The 18,788-nt window shown below is 47.4% G+C and overlaps 1 protein-coding gene across 1 annotated transcript in view; it reads right to left on the bottom strand.

Moving 5' to 3' along the window:
* Nucleotides 1–783: 783 nt before the first annotated feature.
* Nucleotides 784–18,788, bottom strand: part of TANC2 (tetratricopeptide repeat, ankyrin repeat and coiled-coil containing 2) — a 349,573-nt gene continuing 331,568 nt past the window's right edge. The window contains exons 24-27 of the mRNA XM_022589090.3: nt 17,596–17,687; nt 15,557–15,703; nt 13,028–13,128; nt 784–11,442 (exon numbers count right to left, since the gene is read on the bottom strand). Of these exons, the coding sequence (XP_022444798.1) occupies nt 9,501–11,442; nt 13,028–13,128; nt 15,557–15,703; nt 17,596–17,687 (2,282 nt within the window). The 3' untranslated portion in view covers nt 784–9,500. The remainder of the gene's footprint in view (nt 11,443–13,027; nt 13,129–15,556; nt 15,704–17,595; nt 17,688–18,788) is intronic.

The raw sequence follows: 18,788 nt of genomic DNA, 5'->3' as shown, positions 1-18,788 counted from the left end.
AGCCCCGGCACCAGGGTGTCTCCGCACCCTGTTAATATCATACGCTCTGCAAGGGCACGAGCTCCGGCAACTCTTTGATCACCTGGTATGGTCATTGTTTACACGTGGGAAAACTCCACCTTAGACAAACTACAAGAGTACAGTTGTATATCTCCGTTGCCAGAAAGGCACAGAGAGAAATGGAACCTTGGATTTGCAAGAAAAGTCTATAAACTGGCCTGTTTGCCAAAGCGTATGCTGGATGATTCATGAGCCAAAAAGCCTCCCCCCCACCCCCAAGCTCTTCCGTGGTGGTTTATTTTACTTTGCCTGTGGCCAATCTTCTATGAAGTACAATGTAGTGTTGGTACAACAGATGATTCAATAAATGTCTACAGCAGGTGTCTTGTCTGTTATCTTCATTTACTGTGGCAATAAAAGGAGCCAGTGCTTTTAGCACATGCATGAAGTTAGTCTACTAGGGTTGAAAGAATTTGCATATCCCCAGGCTGGGCACAGAAGGTAAAGTGATTAATGATATTTATGATGACACAGGCTCTGAAACAGCCCAGTGGCTGTCCTGACTCTGGACCCAGTGAGGGAGGCTCTTCCACACGGTTAGAGAAATTCTCTTCTCAACCCAGACAGAGCTGGCCTGGAGGGTGGAGCCGTAAGAGCCTGACAAGGGCCTTGGCAAGAAGTTTCCCCAGTATTCAATTAACCTTTTTCCTTTTAAAAACGTGTCTCTTCATTCCTTAAGAAGAGGAGCAAAGTTTTGAGAACAAGCTGAGATTCCACTTAGGTCAATTCCTGAGGCTCAGGCAGATGTGTTTACAGTAAAGCTGGGTGCGACTCAGATCCCACCGGGATCTACCGTGTGCTCCTGAAAAGCACTGTCACTTAGCTGAAAAACTTACTAAGAGGGCTCACTATTGAAAGGGACCGTGGATTCTTACTTCCTAGCACTTACTTTATTTTCTGTATTGAATCTGGTTTCTGGCGTGTCTCAGCCAGAGCTTGAGAGGTCTTTGCTTGATGCATCTATAGAGTCTCCTGATCAAGGCTTCTATGTGGACCTTCATTTGCTTTAAAAGCCTGCAAAGCATGGCCTGGTTCATGTCACAAGGTGATCTCTCGGTCAGGGTCAGGGTTGGCTCTCCGCGTGAGGGCAGAGGCATCCTGACCCTGTGAGGGTGACATCTCCCTTGCGGCTTTTGTGCTAGCCTCTGAATCTTAAGGGTCTCTCTGTGTTTGAATATTCACATAATCCCAGATGCTGCCTCTCCCTCCAGGGAGCTACTCCTTAACCAACTTACCTTCTCACTGGGTTTGGAACCTCGAGGGGATCCAGAGTTATTCCTCTTGCCCATGGTACAGAGTTGTTTCTCTAAAGGAGCACAAAGTAGCATTCTCTAAGCTTCCTTCTGGACGACTGCCTGTGCTGCTTCCGGGGTCATCCAGATTGCTTGTCTTGGAATACCCCCTTCTGAGGAAGCAGGCAGGCAGCACGGTACAGGGAAAATGCTTTCTGGGCAGATCTGATTCAGAGTCCCACCTTTGACTCCATGACCTTGAGCAACTTAAACTCTCAGGATCTGCTTCCTCATTTGTGTTCTGGAGACGGCAATGTCTGTCAGAAATTGGATGAGGAATACGTTAGAGAACGTGTGGGAAGTCCCCATCACAGTGTCTGGGACATAAGGGGTATCTCAAGAGAACGGCCCTTTACAATGGACTCAGCTCTGTCTCTTCTATGAGGCCCTTTTTATCATAGGGCCTTCCAGACATGATGTCCTTAGTATGAATGTCCTATCCTTATTCCTGGCAATAGGAAGACTCAGTCTCCAAGTTTCTTCAAGGTCCTCCAGCTTTCATTTTTAAAGGGGAAAGAAGATGATGCTATGTTCCCCCCTCAGCCTTGGTCTGTGGAAGGGGAGTCTGACTGCCCACGTGCATGTGTGCACAGCGGTGTGTCGAGCTATATAAAGAGCAACTAAAGGGCACCTACCAGGGAATGAAAATGACTAGGGGAAGACCTACCAGAATGTGCTGTTTCCTGCTGCTCTGAGTGGCTCTTTAGTTAGGTTCAGGGCAAACAGCTTTTAAAAATTAGCTTTCTGAGACTTCCCTGGTGGTGCAGTGGTTAAGAATTTGCCTACCAATGCAGGGGACACGGGTTCGAGCCCTGGTCCGGGAAGATCCCACATGTTGAGGAGCAACTAAGCCCGTGGCCACAACTACTGAGCCTGTGCTCTAGAGCCCGTGAGCCACAACTACTGAAGCCCGCACGCCTAGAGCCCGTGCTCCGCAACAAGGCACCACAATGAGAAGCCTGCGCACCGCAACGAAGAGTAGCCTCTGCTCACCACAACTAGAGAAAGGCCGCGTACAGCAACGAAGACCCAACGCGGCCAAAAATAAATAAATAAATAAATTTATTTTAAAGAAAAATTAGCTTTTTAGGAATCATTCAGTGCCTCAGGAATTCTTAAATAACTGTTTCCCTGGGCTTCCCTGGTGGCACAGTGGTTAAGAATCCGCCTGCCAATGCAGGGGACACGGGTTCGAGCCCTGGTCTGGGAAGATCCCACATGCTGCGGAGCAACTAAGCCCACAAGCCACAACTACTGAGCCTGTGTTCTAGAACCCGCGTGCCACAACTACTGAAGCCTGCACACCTAGAGCCCGTGCTCCGCAACAAGAGAAGCCACTGCGATGAGAAGCCTGAGCACTGCAACGAAGAGTAGCCCTCACTCGCCACAACTAGAGAAAGCCCGCACACAGCAACGAAGACCCAATGCAGCCAAAAATAAAATAAGTTTATAAAAAACCAAACCAAACCAAAAAATAAACCCTGTTTTTCTTTCAACCACTTATCCATTTTTAACTTTTAATGAAATAACTGGAACAGCCCAGGAATGCTTTTCAGACGAGCAGGTAGTTCCTTCCAGAGTCCTCTCCTCTTTAAAGGCAGTTGTGGTGTCCAGGCTGGGATGACTGCATGCCTGGAGTTTTCCTGCTTCCCCAGCTTTGGTGCTTTGGGGGAAATGGATGTAGTTACACAGCAGGGGCGTTTGTTCAACAAAGTCTGGCGTCTAGAGGAGGTGGTTTCCTTCCTTGCTTGTGCCTGAAGTAGACAGAGAGGTCGAAGCCAGGCAGGAAAGACCACAGGACTCTGTCCTTAACGAAGGGTATGGAGTCTCCAGCCAATTTCAGAAAATCTGCAAACCTCTCCGTTCACAGGGCAGCTGCCTAGCTCTCTATATGGCGAGGATTGGAAATTCCGGCCGGATTTCTGAAGAAAAAATAAAGTCACTGGAAGCAGTAGGCTTCCAACTTTAACCAAGTTAGCCTTGGGAACTATAGCTGGTGCTGTCCCCCTGCCTCGGGCCTGCAGTCTCTAAACCTAACAGTCCTAACTGGCAGCCTTGGATTTTGGTACGGTAGCTGGATTGGGGTGTAGCCTCAGCTGTTAAAATCAAAGGAGAGGAACTCAGTGCTCCCTTGGCATGGCTGGAGAAAGACTCTTCCACGGAAGAAAAAGCCTCCCTTTCTCAATGAATGCAGTGAGCCTTGGCTGATGGGCCCTCAGGACTGTCTTGTGCATGGTTCTTGCGTGCCCACCGCAGTGTCCAACTCCCGAGAGAGGTGCTCAGTAACTTCTCTGATGAACCAGAGCCTGAAGGGGTGACTCTAAATATCCCTTAAGAGACCAGCCAAATCATTAGGAATTTGGCCTCTGCCAGTTGTTCTTGGGGGAGGCTTCCTCACACTGCAGGCCTTAGTGTAGCTGAGCGCAAGTCAGCTCCCCTGAGAGGTACTGTAATGAAAGGAGAGTGCACCACAACGCCATGTTTTTCCAAGTGTTACCCATTTATAAATAAGTACATTTGCTTTCATACATACAGTTCATTGTACAGATGGCGATCTGTATACATGGGCAGGAAACTGCATTCATTTAACTTTTCACATCTATCTCACACAGCTCACATGTACAGACAATAAAACTGCTCAAGCAAGTACAGCAAAGGAAAACGTCTTTCCTTATACACAGGGGCCTAGATGCCTCTGTTGGGTGTGGGACATCCCCACTGCACGAGTTCACAACTGTGTGGTGTTCAATATATCAGGATAGAGAACAAACATGCATTGGATAATATACTGTACAGAGAAAGTCCTTTACATCTGAGTTATAGAAAACCTAAAGGAAAACTAAGTGCATTAAAGCTTTTTCCAGCAAGTGTCTTGAAAGGACAGCAAAGAGGAGGAAGAATCAAAATCATATTAGTACAAATCACTCTTTAATTGTAGACTGTACATGTCTGTACTAATTAAAATCATCTTGGATTTGGAGGAGACAGAACAGAGACAAAGATGCTATGCTGGATGGAAAGGAGGCCATGCCTGAGAATGGCACCTGCCCTGAGCCTGACGAGGAACTGGTCCCACTCAGCAGGAATCAGCCAAAGAGGAAAAAAAACAGAAACAAAAACAAACCAAAAAAACCAAACCAGAACAGGAAGTGTAACTTACAGAACTTCCAAAATAACCTGTGAATGAAGTAGAGATCTGGAGCCAGCATTTCTAACACTTTTCCAGTAAGTTGGTTCACAATAAGGCAGGTACATTCAAGTACTGAATTTTCCAGAATTGACTCTCTGTCTGGTCCTGGGGACCAAAGGGATTGAGTTGGGTCCCCCTAACCAGGTGTTCTGGTTAGCGATTAGGCAAAAGAAAAATCCAGCCAGCAAGTGCTACAACACAGCCCGCTAAGCTCCTTCCTTTCCACAGACTAGGTGGAAAAAACGAGAGCGATGCCGGCCTGCACCTATATGCATCCAACTAAAACCTGACAGGTCAGCTTAGTGGAGATATCACAGAGTCAGCAGGAAGAAATGAGAGGATATGGGTGAGGAAACACGAAAGTAACACTTGATTTTTGGTGTCCAATTACGCATTCATTTGGTACTGACTTTCAAAGCTCTGACTGTGGCCATCAGCTGGCCACAAGCATCTCAGGGTGGTTCAGCTGCTGTGAGGCATTGGACACCGAAATGCAGCTTACCAACACTTCAGCCCTTGAGTGGTCTGTGTTATAAAAGTTGATAAAGACCCAGTGATTATTCAAGTAGCTCTGCACAGTGGCTCCACCAGCCCCATTGTGCTTGTGTCCAGGCCCCCAGCCAGCCACCTCTTCTTGGGAGCAGCCAGAGCTGAGTTCAAGGCATTGCATGGTGAAGGTTTCCATGACACGTCTTTGTAGGTAGCTCCTACCCCTAAGCCCTTTGTTCACTGTTGTCAGTCATGGTAGCTGCTGGTCAGTCTGGAATTCCTAGAGGAGGAGGAGAGAAAGCCACACCCCCCCCCCCCCCCCCCAGTGCACACGCAACCGGGTGGCACAGACCTGGTGTGGGAGCAGCTGCAGGCTGCCTCTGCAGGGTAGCTTCTCGAGAAGGGGGCAGCCCCGGGACAGACAGGCAGGGCGGGCGAGGCTGGGATGGGGTGGGTACATCCTGCCCCCTGGGGAGCCTGTTCCATTTTGTGGCAAAGATTCAGCAAGCAACTGGTTTTGTCCAAGGCAATTATGCAGGAGAAAAATAACTATCTTTGAATCAAACCATCCAACCGTGACACCTCTGGAGTTACAAAAGTTGGAGGCCGAGAGGAACTGAGAGGGATGCTCCTGGGGAAGAAATGGGTCTTCTGCACACCCATTCATCCACCAGAGAAAGGGAGCTCTGGTCAGCCTTCCCCCAGCCTCTGCCTGGCTGAAGGTCCAAAGCAGGTAGTGTTCAAAGAGCTTATCTCGCCACATCTGGCACAGATGTATGAAGACCCCTTTCCAGGCCTTTGTTCCCTCCTTCTCGAACCCTCTTGAGCCTATGGGCCTGTCTGTTGGCCTGGATGTCGCTCCTCCAGAGATGCTGCCATTCTCTGCTACCAGACAAGCCTGGTGCAGAGCCACAGTGACACCTAGTGGTAAAGTATGGTGAAGCAAGGTGACATCCACAAAAACCCACTACTGTCTATGACTAAAATCTAAGGAAAATACTTATGGATATTAAATTAGATACTGATTAATTTTTCTGTTGGGTACATCTCTGGAATATAAAAATACCAATATTTAGAGAGGGGGTTCATAAACTACTATACAATATAAGGGCCGAGAATACCTTTCTCTAAGCTGTTCTGTTTACAATAATCCAGGCTTAACTAAATTAGCAAACTTGTTATCTCTGGACAACGACCTGGGGTACTGTACATGATTCTAATTAGTGGAATTTTCCTGAGCCTTCGAGTTTAAGTTAAACACATCTAGAAAGAAGGGCACATGGGAGAGGAACAAGAAGGGTTTGTGCTCTATTAACTTGGGACTTTTAATAGCGCACGTCTGCAACCCGGACAAGATACAACAGCAGATACAAAATGGTCTCCATTTTGTCCATGCCAAATTCTCATGTTACACAGGTTTTCCCTTTACTTTGTAAATAAACATTAATTTTTAATTGTTAATTGTGTGCCTTACTGATCCAGTAAATAAAGTAACCATGTCTCAGGAGTCCCTAAGAAAATTGCTGGAAAAGCACTTTAAAATCACGGCAAATATTTTTTTGTATTTAAAAACTCTTAATCTTTTTGATGCTTATATACAACAGTTATTTCTTGTGCTATAAATGTTGTGATCCACTGCTTGCTTTCTTTTTTTTTTTCCCCTTGAAAAATACACTAAAAGACAAGGGCAGTTTTGCTATTTTCTAATGAAGACATTACTTACACTTAAATATCCAGTATTTATCAGTTACAAATTCAAACAATAAAGTGCACCCATTTAAAGACATGATGTGATGGAAACCCATGAGTGCAAGAATTCTGGGTGAACTGAAGGTAGGATCTGGTGAGAAACCTATAAGCTGAAGTCTGTCACCACTGTCTCCATTTCAGGGTGATGTGAATTGGCTGAGTGGAACTTACCGGTTTCATGTGAAAATTCCCCCCCCCCCCCCACCTGAAGCCAGACATTGACTCAGCAAGTGCTGCCTGGGGAGGAGGCACCTCTAAGGTGCAGCGCTGAGATCACCCCGTGGCAGTGAAGTAGCAAAACAGGGCACAGGCGGTCTGCTTACAAGGAAAAGCTTTGTCTCCTGCTCCAATAAGGTCCAGTTGGCAATTTTTAGTCAAACACAACGGGCGCCCAGTAGTGATATTCACTCCCTCTTACGATGGCTAAAAAAGAATTGCATCTTGACTGTTGACAGTTTAGTGTTTTGTCCAGTAAGGCATGGACCCTAAATCTGTCCGTCCTAGAAAATTCTAAGAGACACGCTCGGGAGAAGTGGCATCAGTGGTGTATTTGTAAAACTACAGCACCTGCTTGCCCACTCACGTGAGTGCAGGTGGTATGTGTGGTGTTCCAAATAAACAAGGGGCACTTTTCTAATAAACACTGAGAAATTTTCAAAATGTAGCAGCAGCTCCTCAGTGAGTAGTAGTTAAAAAGGGTAAGATGCAAAGAGCCCAACAGGGCTGATGAGATCTGGACAAAAGAAGCTGAGAGGCTGCTGGGCTCCTGGCTGTAGGCTGATGCTATAGCTGTACATTTCACCTTCTTGATGAGAGAGAGAGAGAGAGACACTGATGTCCACTCTGGGCTAGGTGAGTGGGAGATAGTCCTTAAGCATCAGAGAGAGTGGACAGAGGCTGGGTCTTGAGTTAGCCTTGCTGTTTACTTCTAGCACAGGACACACATCCTGGCCTGTTCCAGGCTTGGGGGTGGAGGGGTTCATCTATTTGGCAGATCTAAGTTAGTAAAGAAGTGTTTCTGATTTCAGCTTCATGCTCCCCATGTCTTAACAATTCTTTCAGAGGACACTTACTATTACAAACAGGTCTGGTCACATCTGGATTTTTATTCAGGAAACCTCCCTTCCTGTAGCCCTTTACCAACAAGAGCAGAATGATTCCTGGTAACAGTGACCGAATTCTCTTTTGTTTACTTTTAGTTGTTTAGTTTGTTAACTTTAAGAGCTGATGTGCAGTCGCTACCAGGCCTGTGCTAAGGCTTCGATTTCAGTGTTCTTGCCGTCCCTCTCATGCTGGCCTCAGTCACTCAAAGGACAGGTTAGCAAAGGGCCACTAGACACAGGAGATGTCTGGAGGGTGACTGGATCAGAAGACTTGCTGTCTACCTTATGTGCTCCTACCCAGGGCTGAAAGGGTTCTTTCTTCACCCGGAAACACTTTGCCGTGCCTGGCTTTTAAATATCAATCCCCAAACACTCCTACCTAGAAAAAGAAAAGAGTAAACAATTCCTGTAATAACAGATAATGAAACAATAGATCTTGAAATGGAGTTAGACAACATTTGCCATGGAATGCAATGGCCCTGGGTGCAAGCTCTGGGAATAAGTCTTACCGTCCCCAGAGAATTCAACTTCCTTCCCCCAAAACCAATTCTTCACTATACCATCTGGGTTTAAAAAAAAACAAAAAGAGGGCCAGTAGAACAAAATCTGGCTCTAGGCAAAGATCCAACTTAACAGGATTACTACACCAGGCAACCTCCAGGAAGAGAATGCTTTTTGAGGAATACGATGCTCAGTGACGTATCAGAACCCAAAAAGTAGATTTCTCCAAGACAGATTTTCTACAGCCTTTCACTGAGAATCCAGAACAGTCTCTCTCTCTATGTATTTATTTATTCTCTCCCCCACCCATGGAAAATCGGTAGCTTTTAATGGTTAATTTGGCTAAAAGAATAACTCAGTGAATTATTTAAAAGTATGCATGATTCTCATCCAATTTCCTCGGCTGACTGAAATATTTAAAGGGCTGGTTGTTTTCTCAATGTTCCTAAAATGCCTCTTGGGAAATCCATGTAGTGACATTTCGAATAACTGCATTGGTGCTTTCTTATTTCTTATTTCTTCTCTTTCTCCTTGATCCTTTACCCCCAGAGGAAGACCAGCGATAATCTAAATGAACATTCTAGACCGGATGGCTGCAGGGAGCTGGCGGTCCAGGGGAGGAGACCATGGCACAAGAATGCACTGGGGCTGCTATTTGGATAACACTGGATAAGAATGCAAAGGCAAAGGGGCATCACACTCTTTCTAAAGTTCCTAGAAGAAAACGAACAAGAACATCTTATTTTTGTAAAAAAAGGAGAAAGACGTTTTACACAACAAGAACATCAGTGAAAGCGATTGTCTCCTGGAAAAAGCTGACCAGTGTGTCTGATCTCCCTGGGTTAAAGCCCACGGCACAACAATCTCCTCGTTGGCATCTGAAGAGAGGGAGAGAGCGTGTAGCTAGGGTACAGACAAAAGAAACCCAAGTCCTGGCTCCCCGGAGGCCAGCTTCCCAGTTGGCTGCATGCAAAGGATTTCGGCATGTGGGCTGCCACCTCTGAACACCACGCGGAAACTACATGAGAAATTAAGCCAGAGAACTACCTCGAATGTGGAAACCAAGCCTGAAAATGTGCAGTGAACACATAGGGGTCTCACTCCAACACACGTCTTTTAAACATTAGACTCCACAAATGGTCTCTTTGGTTTGATAGGGGATGTCTGCCCATGTCGAGAGTCCCGGGACAGCTGCCTGTGCAGGTTGTCCTGGTACGCCTGAGCCACAGGGAGGGTCCGAGCCACCTTCACGTCGGGGTACGAGGAGGCCTGGCTAACTCTCTCCAGCAGGTCTCCGCGCGACCCGTTCGCCAGCATCCCATGGGGGCTGTAGTAATCGTCCTCCAGCAAGTGGCCGTTCTGTGCATTGTTGGTTTTGTTATAAAAGGCAATGCTGCTGACGGATGGCGGCGGGCTGAAGGACTCAGGCTGAGGCAGGTTGCCTGGAGACGTAGGGCTGAGAACGGTATCCACTGATGACACTGCCCAGGTCCGATTCTGCTGGTGAAGGTGGGGGTACTGTTGAGTCCGGGCTGTTTTATCTATGATCCCCATGAATGGTGTGGTCCTGGATCGGGTGGGCTCACTAGGGTAACCTCCCTGAGTGGGAGACACTGGCGACAGCTCGTCACATGACCTATCGTATGCCGGTTTCAGTGGGATCTCCATTTGTTGAATTGAGGAAGATGGCCGGAAGGTAGGAGTTAGGTTGGAGGCGGATGAGATACTATTGCTAGATGGAGAGAAACGAAGGCCTACGCTTTGGGAGTGCAGCAATGGCCTGGGAGTTGGTGGGTGGGGTTTGATTTCATTAGGGTTGACACTAATAGGTCTTCTGATTAAATGTGACACATCGGGGGAACCTAGTTGGCTGGAGGAACGCTCCAGATCTAGTTTTGAGTGACAGACTGGGTAATAGGATGCGGACTGGCTACGCCCAATCTGTGGTGTCTGGCTGTATCTCATGCCACCTCGATAGGCGGAGGAAGGTCGCTGGGGAAGGTCTTCTTTGGTCAACCCTCCGTGCTGACAGATGGCGCCTGCACTCAGGCTGGCCTGCACATGCTGCACGGGTCTCCCATCCCCTACAATCCCCCCGATTGACCCTTGATAAACCAACCGGCTCTGACTTACTCCTATGTCTCCTTGTGAAGACTGGTATTTACCAGCCATTGAATGGGCCACTTGGCCATAGGCCCCTGTGGAGATGACAGTGCTCGAATGAACTGCTGAGCTGGGCTGGTTGCTTCTCACAATCTGCGCTTTGGCCGGCTGGAGCCTGAGCCCTTGCTGGGGCACTGCCACAGGAAGCTGGGGCATCTGGTAGGGCCGCTGGGCCATCTTGGATAATGGAGATGTCGGTCTGCCAGGAAGCTGACTAACATTTGTTTCTTGCTGATAGCGCACGGGGGAGCCTGACTGGGATCTATAGACACTCATGCTTTCCGCTGGAGGGCTGGCCCGATACTGAGGGCCTCTGCGGAGAGGGGACGGGGGAGGGCTCGGGTATTCCTTGCCCTGCCCTCCCACAGGAGGGGGGCTGAAGCGGTAAGATCCTCCCTGATGAGCTGGGGAAGTATGCGGGGGACTAGGCCTGTAATGTGAGTTCTGGTGAGTCGGAGAAAGAGCAGGTGAGGTGGACTGAAAGCTCTGCCTAGTGGGAGAACCTACAGAACTACTGGACCGGAAGTCAAAAACCTGATGAGAGCCGAGAGGCGAGCTGGAGATGTAGGCCGCGTCACGGTGGGCTGGGGAGGAGGGCGGGCTCTGGATTATCGGGAGCCCCTGGCTGGGCCGAGCCTCTGTCTGGAGGCCGATGGACACATTCTCAACATCCTGTTCCAAGAACTCCTCCTCGAGTATGTCCTGCACGGAGTAGATATCTTCATGCTGGGGTTCGGGTTCTGTTTCCTCCGGTAACTGCTGCTGTGCCGCCGCCGGCTGTTGCTGCATCTGCCGACACTCCTCCCCCACTCTCAGCAGAAGTCTCTGGATCTCACGGTTGTTTGGACACAGCTTGATGGCCTCGTTCAGGTCCTCTAAGGCTGCTGCAAACTGTCTGCTTGACAAAATGTAAACACAGGAACTGGAGTTATTCTGAATCAACAGGAACCACCAAGAGCTGAGAACACGGTCACTGTTTCAGAGAACTGTTAGCGTCTGGGGGCATCTGGGGGGCTTTGGTTTCATCTGATTTGTAAGGAAGGAAATAGGTAGGCTGTCATTCCAGAAGAGTCCAGAATGATTCCCTAGCCAGTTCAGCCTCCATCTTCCCTCTGGCCTCTCTGGGATCCGTGGAGAAATGTCCCCATTTTGTCAGTCCAGCGAGGCCCTTCAGGAAGTTTCTCTCAGTGTCCGAAGGCACACCAGGTAGTATGAGGGTTGGGTGGGGTTGTCATTTACAGGGCCACTGTCAATTAGCTTAGGAACAAAACAGTAACTACAGTATTTAAAATCTTGCTGATCCAGCAGAATTTTTTCTTTATATTTTAGCTCCAATTTCCAGGCCTGTTCCATCCTAGGCAAGAACCCTGTCCTCTGCCCTTTCTACCCCTCGCCCCACAGCACTGCGGCTCCTCCATTCTGCTACATCAAAGCTGGGCAGATATTAGGCTTGCTGACTAGAAAACTCAGATTCTAGTCTACAGATAAGGACACAAACAGTCAGAGATACTCCCATCCTCTCTATTAACCTTGCCCAGAAAAGGGGCAATTGGCCTTGTGGGGAAGGAATAATCCAAGGGGAAAGAGAATTTGACAGTCAAGCTTCTGTAAGAACTCTGTTGCCCCAGCTAATTAAGACTAAGATCACTGCCACCGTCATCACTAGACTTAACCTGGGTTTGATTTTCAGGACCACATGCCCCCTGGTCATAGCTGTGAACCTGAAGCAGTTCTTTTACAGGCAGAGCTGGGGAGAAGGGCAGGGCGCCGGGCAGGAGGCATTAAGGACAGTGACAAGTTATCTAAAGATCACTGATGGCAGTTTCTAGATCTTTCTGGAGCCTTTCCTGCCCACTGGCCAAACCACAGCAGATGGGGCATGAGAGATGGGGTTTCTCTTGGGCCCTCTCAGTCCTGGCAGCAGGACCTCCTGTCTCCATGCATGTGTGGTGTGGTGCTGGGAGGGGTGGGTATGGGAGAAGGAGGCTTGATGCCACCAGACTTGAGGAGAGCCCCAGGAGGAAGACTAAATGATCCAGGGAATCTCCCAAAGGCCTGTAAGAAAAGAAAGAGGGGCCTGTGATATATGACCCATCCTACTTTCCCCTCTAAAAGGGCTGGGAGGATATTTTGCTCAAGTGACCTCTTCTTAAGCCACCAGTGTCTCTACGCTATCTGCTTTGGGGGTTAAAAAGCGATGAGATATGGCAGAGGCTTCTTGGAAGAAGGTGCCATTCTCCAACAATGAAAAGGCAGTTTTCTCCCAAAGTAAAATGCTCTAGATCTCCACAGCCCCAAAGAGGTGCCATCTGTACGATGCGTTCTGTGCGATGGGAGCCATCCCCAAAGCTTGGTCCTGCGAGTCCTCAGGGACAGACATATGGGTCTGTCCGATATGCCCCAGGATGGTCTACGTTGCCTTGGCCAGATTTTCAGAAAAGAGAGCTCTTGCTTCTCACCCTCTCTCTCTCTCTCCTCACCTGCTGCTGCGTTTTGCCCTTGCTCTTGCATAGTAAGCTTCATAAGATTTCGGTTTCAGCTCCAGGGCCTTAGTAGCAAATTCCTCCGCCATTCCAAAATCCTGTCATTACAATAGGTGTGCAAATGAGTCATTGAAGAGATATGAAAAATAGACATCTTGGGAATAAAACAGATTATATGTACATTTCTTTGACATTTATGGACGGAACACCTGGGATTCTTGACATGCCTGGCATGGCTCTAGCCACGTGGCCCAGACTGAAAGTTCCTTCTGTCTTTTGCCCTGTGTGGCCCTGCAATGGCTCACAGGAATTCATCTGCCCAAAAGTATGAAAATATTTTTAACTTGTCCTCTTTCTGCCTTTGCAACATAGTTCTTTCTGGTCCAGAAGCCAAATGTCAACCCACTGAAGCTCTTGAAGTTGGAAACCCGAACTCTTGCTGCACACGCGTATATGAGGCAAACACACATGTCAACGCCTCGTGTGTACCCTCATCCTACCCCCCACCTTCCTGCCGCACCCACTATTCCTTGGCTTTAAAGGGATGAGAAGTAAGTCTAGGAAGATGGGATTTGTGTAAAAAAGAAATGACTGGCTATGGAGACGGGATGGAGGAGGGATGTCAGACAGGCTTGCGTTCGATTCTCTGCTCCGCTTTGTAAGCCCTCGGGGTGTGTTGTGTGTTTTCTTATCCATACGGACCTCCCAGGTAGGATTAAGAGCAATAAAGCATTTGAAAGCTCCATACACAGTCCCTGGCACACAGGAGATGCTCAATGAACGGTAGTTTCCATTCTGTTTCATAGAGGCTTCTCTGGCCTGCTCCTTCTCTTAACTTGTTCCTTACTTAGGAAACATTTAAAATTTAAATAACAAGAGAGAAGACTGGCTGTCACTGGGGCCTGTGCTGTCACCTCATCTCTTAATCACTGAGGCTGCCTGGAGGAACACGGTCCCATCTGTCCTCATTCTGAGAAGCCCTGGGAACAGGAACCAGGGAAACGAAGCCATAGTCTTCAAGACACCCTTACATACTAAACTAAAGGGGAAGGTTTTCTCCTCTTTTACTATCAAAGCCATAGTACAGCACAGTAGCCTCTGGTTAAACTTGTGAGTCCTAAGGCAGAACAAAGGCCCTGGGGTGGAGGTAAAGTTGCAAGAAAAAAAATTAATGGACAACTTTCTACATAGGACGACAGACTTCAGGTGGTCCTGGGAGGTGATTAACTGTTTCTGATCCAACGTGGAGCTAGAGAGGAAGTGTTCTATTTTATAGCATCGGCTTCCAGCTCTACTGTTTCAACCTTTCCCCTTAATTTTTTCTTTTGGGACAATCATTATTTCTGGGAAGATTATAGAGTATTTTTAAGAAGCAGACTATTTGTGAGGCAAAAAGGCAGCCAGCAGGTTGGCAGCAGCTTCGGAGCTTTGTCTAACTCTTACTAACTGGAGCTGGAGGAGACCCTCGCTGCTGTTTCTTCTGTTTCACGTAAGAACCTCACTACCTTTCCCGGAGAACCTCTCCCACGTCCCCACTCTCCTCAGCACCTGGGAAAACTCTGCCTCTTAGGGCATCACTGTGCCCTCTGAGATACCCACGTCTACTTATCAGGGTGCTCTTTTCATTGCCATCTAAAGATGGATGATATAAAGGTCACTTTTCCAGAACCGATAGCAGATCTGTTGCTACCGAGGCTGAAAGCTCACTTCTGTACACCTGAGTTCTCTATCCCCTTATTCAAACATTCCTGTTTGGCTTGGATTATTTTTATCTCCTGAGGAACCATGAGACCTCAGGCTAGTGGATGTCAGAGATGCCTGACATGATCCTGGCTATTCCCAGGATCTGAGAGAGGGTTCTTGGCCCAGGAGTGTCTGCAGGTCAAGGGAGCAGTGCCTGAGGGCATCAGAGGCTGTATCTGCAAGGCAGGCAAGAAGGACCAAGGACTATTTAGGGGACAATAAAGGACCAGGAGGAGTTCAGGAGTTCTAAGACTCCCTCTGTGACAAGAAGGGACATGTCATGTTAGAATAAAAGGACGAAGAAAGAAGTGAAAAGTTGAAGATTAGCCTTAGAAATTAAATCTTGAAGTTCATGGTCCTGGGCCCTCTTTCCAGCCCTTCCTTAAATGACTAGGGGGTCTACCAGTAAGGAAGGGAATGACTAAAGTTTGTATCTAATTGCATCCGGAATTCCAGTGACCACTGCTCTCACATTTTCCCAAAGACCAGAAAACTGACCTGGGGGCAGGGCAGGATGATGATGGCATTCCAATCACTTTCAGCAGGAATTAGGAAAATTCAGAAAGCTACAAAGTGCCCACAGGATTAACTGTTTTATAGTCTGAGGTACGGATTGTACTTAGACTTGATTTCTTTCAAATTGCAAATGTCAGTGCTCTGTGAAGGACAACCAAGTTCCAAATGGGGCAGACAAGGATTTCAGGGGCCTGGTAAAAGCCAGTGCATGACATGGACCGTCAACTTCCAGTACTGCAGAAAGGAGCTGGGATGAGAGGGACTTACGTTCATTTTCCTGCGACATCGAGAGAGGTTGAGGAGGAGAGACACTTTTAGTTCCCGGAAGGTTTTCAAGTCCTCACCAAACCCTTCTCTAGGGAATTTCTTCAGAGCGTACTGGTAGCGCTGGGCAGCTTCCTTTACTTTCCCTTTCTAGTGGGAGCACAAGATAGCAAAACACACTGTTGGTCTGCTGAGCAGCTGAGGAGGTTTGCCCCCACTCCCTTCCTCTCTCCGCAGTTACTACTAAGGGTTAGCCCTCCCAACACCAGCCCTGATGGTGAGAGCAGAAGGGTCCAGTCTTTTCTACTGGAAGCTCACCTGGCAGGTGAGGGGTGACGAAGGGGATTCCCAAGATACAAGCCAGAGAAACAAAGTCTTGGCGTATGAAAGGCCTGGGACCCCAGCTTCCCAACTGGACTCCCAAGGAACTGACCTTGTTCATTTCAAAGGAGGTTTTTCCCGACCTGATCTCCCTATAGGACACATAGCATTCCCCAGTCCCAATCACTCCAAGGTTATTACTACTTCTTTACATTTGTCTTATCTGGAAATTCCTTTTGTTCCACCTTGCCAGTCCTCTACAAGAGGCCATTCTCCTCCTCACAAAGGATGTGGGAGCTAAAGCAGTCTAGCTGTTGCTCCCCTAATCTCATGGCATAAAAGAATATCAATGAGTCTTCCCCTGTTTTTCGGAAAGGCATGGGGTAGGGTGGTGGTAGACAAGTGAAATTTAGAATTTGTGATTCCATCTATGTCAGGGGGATTTTCCAATATGAGGTAAATCTGTGACCCACCTAGGGAACTGGTCACAGGGGCCTTGAATTTTTCTTACATTTTGCATCTGAAAATCTATAAGCTGAGCCCAGAATGATGCAGGAGGCATCTCACACTCTGTTAGCTGCCCTTTATCCACTCCATTCTGTCTGTATAGTTGCAACTCCAACCAGGGATCCTGATCTTTTATTTTCTCTTTAGACCCTTTCACTGAGGATAGACTTGGGAGTCTTCCAAGGCAGAATTCTGGGTAGGAGCAGGAGGAGCTCTGCCTGTTTAGGAGGTAGGACTCCTTGTCTTAGGGTGCCACAAGTTATGTTATGAACAGGGCTGAGATTCTTGACAGCAGTGCCACTCTCGAGTCCATAAACATGACACCCTGAGAGGCCCTTCTTTGAAGTCATGTAAAATCATGGCTGGGTCAGAACTCAAGTTTCCTAGAAGCCTAAGAGTCCTAGATTACAATAACTCTCACTCAAAGGGTCTTTGGGAAATACAACTGGACTCCCAGGAGCTCTGTATACTCCTTACACAAGGCGGAAGTAACGTGCATCACAATCATTTCCTCATCTTTGGGCCTGGGCAGGTCTCAGTGACACCCGCTGCTGAAAGCTGGGCCGGATTTGTATTTACTTTAGGAGAAGAAGATTCAGCTAATCTTAACACAATGAGATAACTCTGACATGGGAAGTTCTTAAGGGACTTCCTGCAGCCCATGGGAGTTTGTGTGTGTTAGGGATATGGAGCCTTCAGCTTGAACTGTGAGTACAAGAAGACTTCACACCTTTTTTGTTGTCATTTCAAGTAAATCTTGTAACTGCTATTTGTCTTGGTTTCATTTTCTTCCTCAGGGATGCTGATAAGCTATTATTACTACAGATTTTTAAATCTACACATATATTAAATATAAAAGCTAAGATTGATGCCTCTTCCCCACAGACTGGAAGTATCTGCACTATATAAGGTTTCTTTTACTCGTCCCATGGTTTCCAGGCTCCAATGGACAGATTCCATGTAGAATCTACGTATCTGCCTATCAGTGACCAGGTAAAACTAGGTCTTTAGGTTCATCCGCTGCAGGCATGTGCAGCTACTCTTGCTCTCTTGTTGAGAAAGCAAAAACCTGGGGTCCTCAGCTTATGAGCCCACCACCGAGGGATGGCATTGCCTCTAGAACCAAGGGTGAGACCTGCCGAGACTTCGGGAGATTCTACAAGTAGAGAACAGTCAGCGGCTGTCTGGAGGACACGGTTCCTTCCTCCGCTCACCTTATAAAACATGTCCCCCTCTTCCATCAGCTTGCTCAGCAGGATGATCATGATGTCTGGTTTGGAGGTGGCCATCGCCCATGTGGCTGGACCTGTAGTGTACAGGATGCATGATGGGTAAAAAACTCATACAATGTAAGGGTGGTAGGAAGCTAGGTGAAAAAAACACCCTTGGGGAATTTCTGCTGAGAGAACAACTTGCTCCACAACAATGGCCTCATCTTTTAGAACTGGGAGTGTCTTAGTAACTCCCACTGCCAAGAAGCTGCGTTGGATTTGTATTCACCTTAAAATAAGAGTGTTTGAACTGTCTGAGTTTGCACCACTGGAGGGCAGCAAAGCCTGCGTGTTGTATTTGGGCAGGCGATGGCTTATTTTGGAGTTATTTTAAATAAGGAAATTGGGAGAAAGGGTTTACATTAAATGTCACCATAAGATTTAAAAAATCTAAAAAGGGTAGTTTATTTCAGAATCTGGGACTCAAGAGCCCCAGCTGTTTAGTCTCAATTTTTAAATACGTTCTTTGCAGAAGGGAAACCATGAAAGACTCTAAAGGCTCCCCTAATTTGTAAGTACTGAATAGGACTCCTGGGATTCATGCTGAACCAGGAGCACGGTTCCAATGTGAAACAAGCCAACATGACCGAGGACCACTTTACCCACAAAGAGAAAGAAAAGGTTAACTCGATTAGTTTACGGATGCCTGAATTATTTACCAACTAGGCTTTTCAGGGTTAGTTATCAAAAGTTCAAGTTATTCTCTACAACAGTCATTAAAAAAAATCTTCTTTTAAGGTGAAGTAAATTAAAAGATTAGAGGTGTAGGGAACTCATGCAGGCTAAATCAAAGAGGAGAAGGCAAAGCTGACCAAGCCATCAGACCACGCCTGATGCTGACAGCGGTGAAATATACCTCGTGGGCGACTCGGTAACGTCTGACAACCTTCAAAGAAAGGAGAAAACAAAAAGTTGTAGGAGAGGAAAAAAAAATGGATGAAGGTGAAAAAAAAAAAAAAAAAAAAAGAAGGAAAAAGCAGCGGTGAGAGGCAGGCAGCAAAAAAGCCAGCATATCAGCCAACCCTTGTCTACAGGCCTGAGGGATGGGGAGTGGATGGGACAGCAGCCGCAGGGACTCGAGAGTCCAAAGCACATACAGAGCAAGGGAAAGCGAAGGCTGTGGCGGTGCAGGGATC

The sequence above is a fragment of the Delphinapterus leucas genome, chromosome 19 (assembly GCF_059928025.1).
Source record: "Delphinapterus leucas isolate spDelLeu-1000000601 "Yukka" chromosome 19, BTC_Dleu_Yukka2, whole genome shotgun sequence".
Classification (NCBI taxonomy): Eukaryota; Metazoa; Chordata; class Mammalia; order Artiodactyla; family Monodontidae; genus Delphinapterus; species Delphinapterus leucas.
The sequence above is the reverse complement of the archived record's forward strand: the minus strand, read 5'-3'. Positions and strand labels throughout refer to the sequence as shown.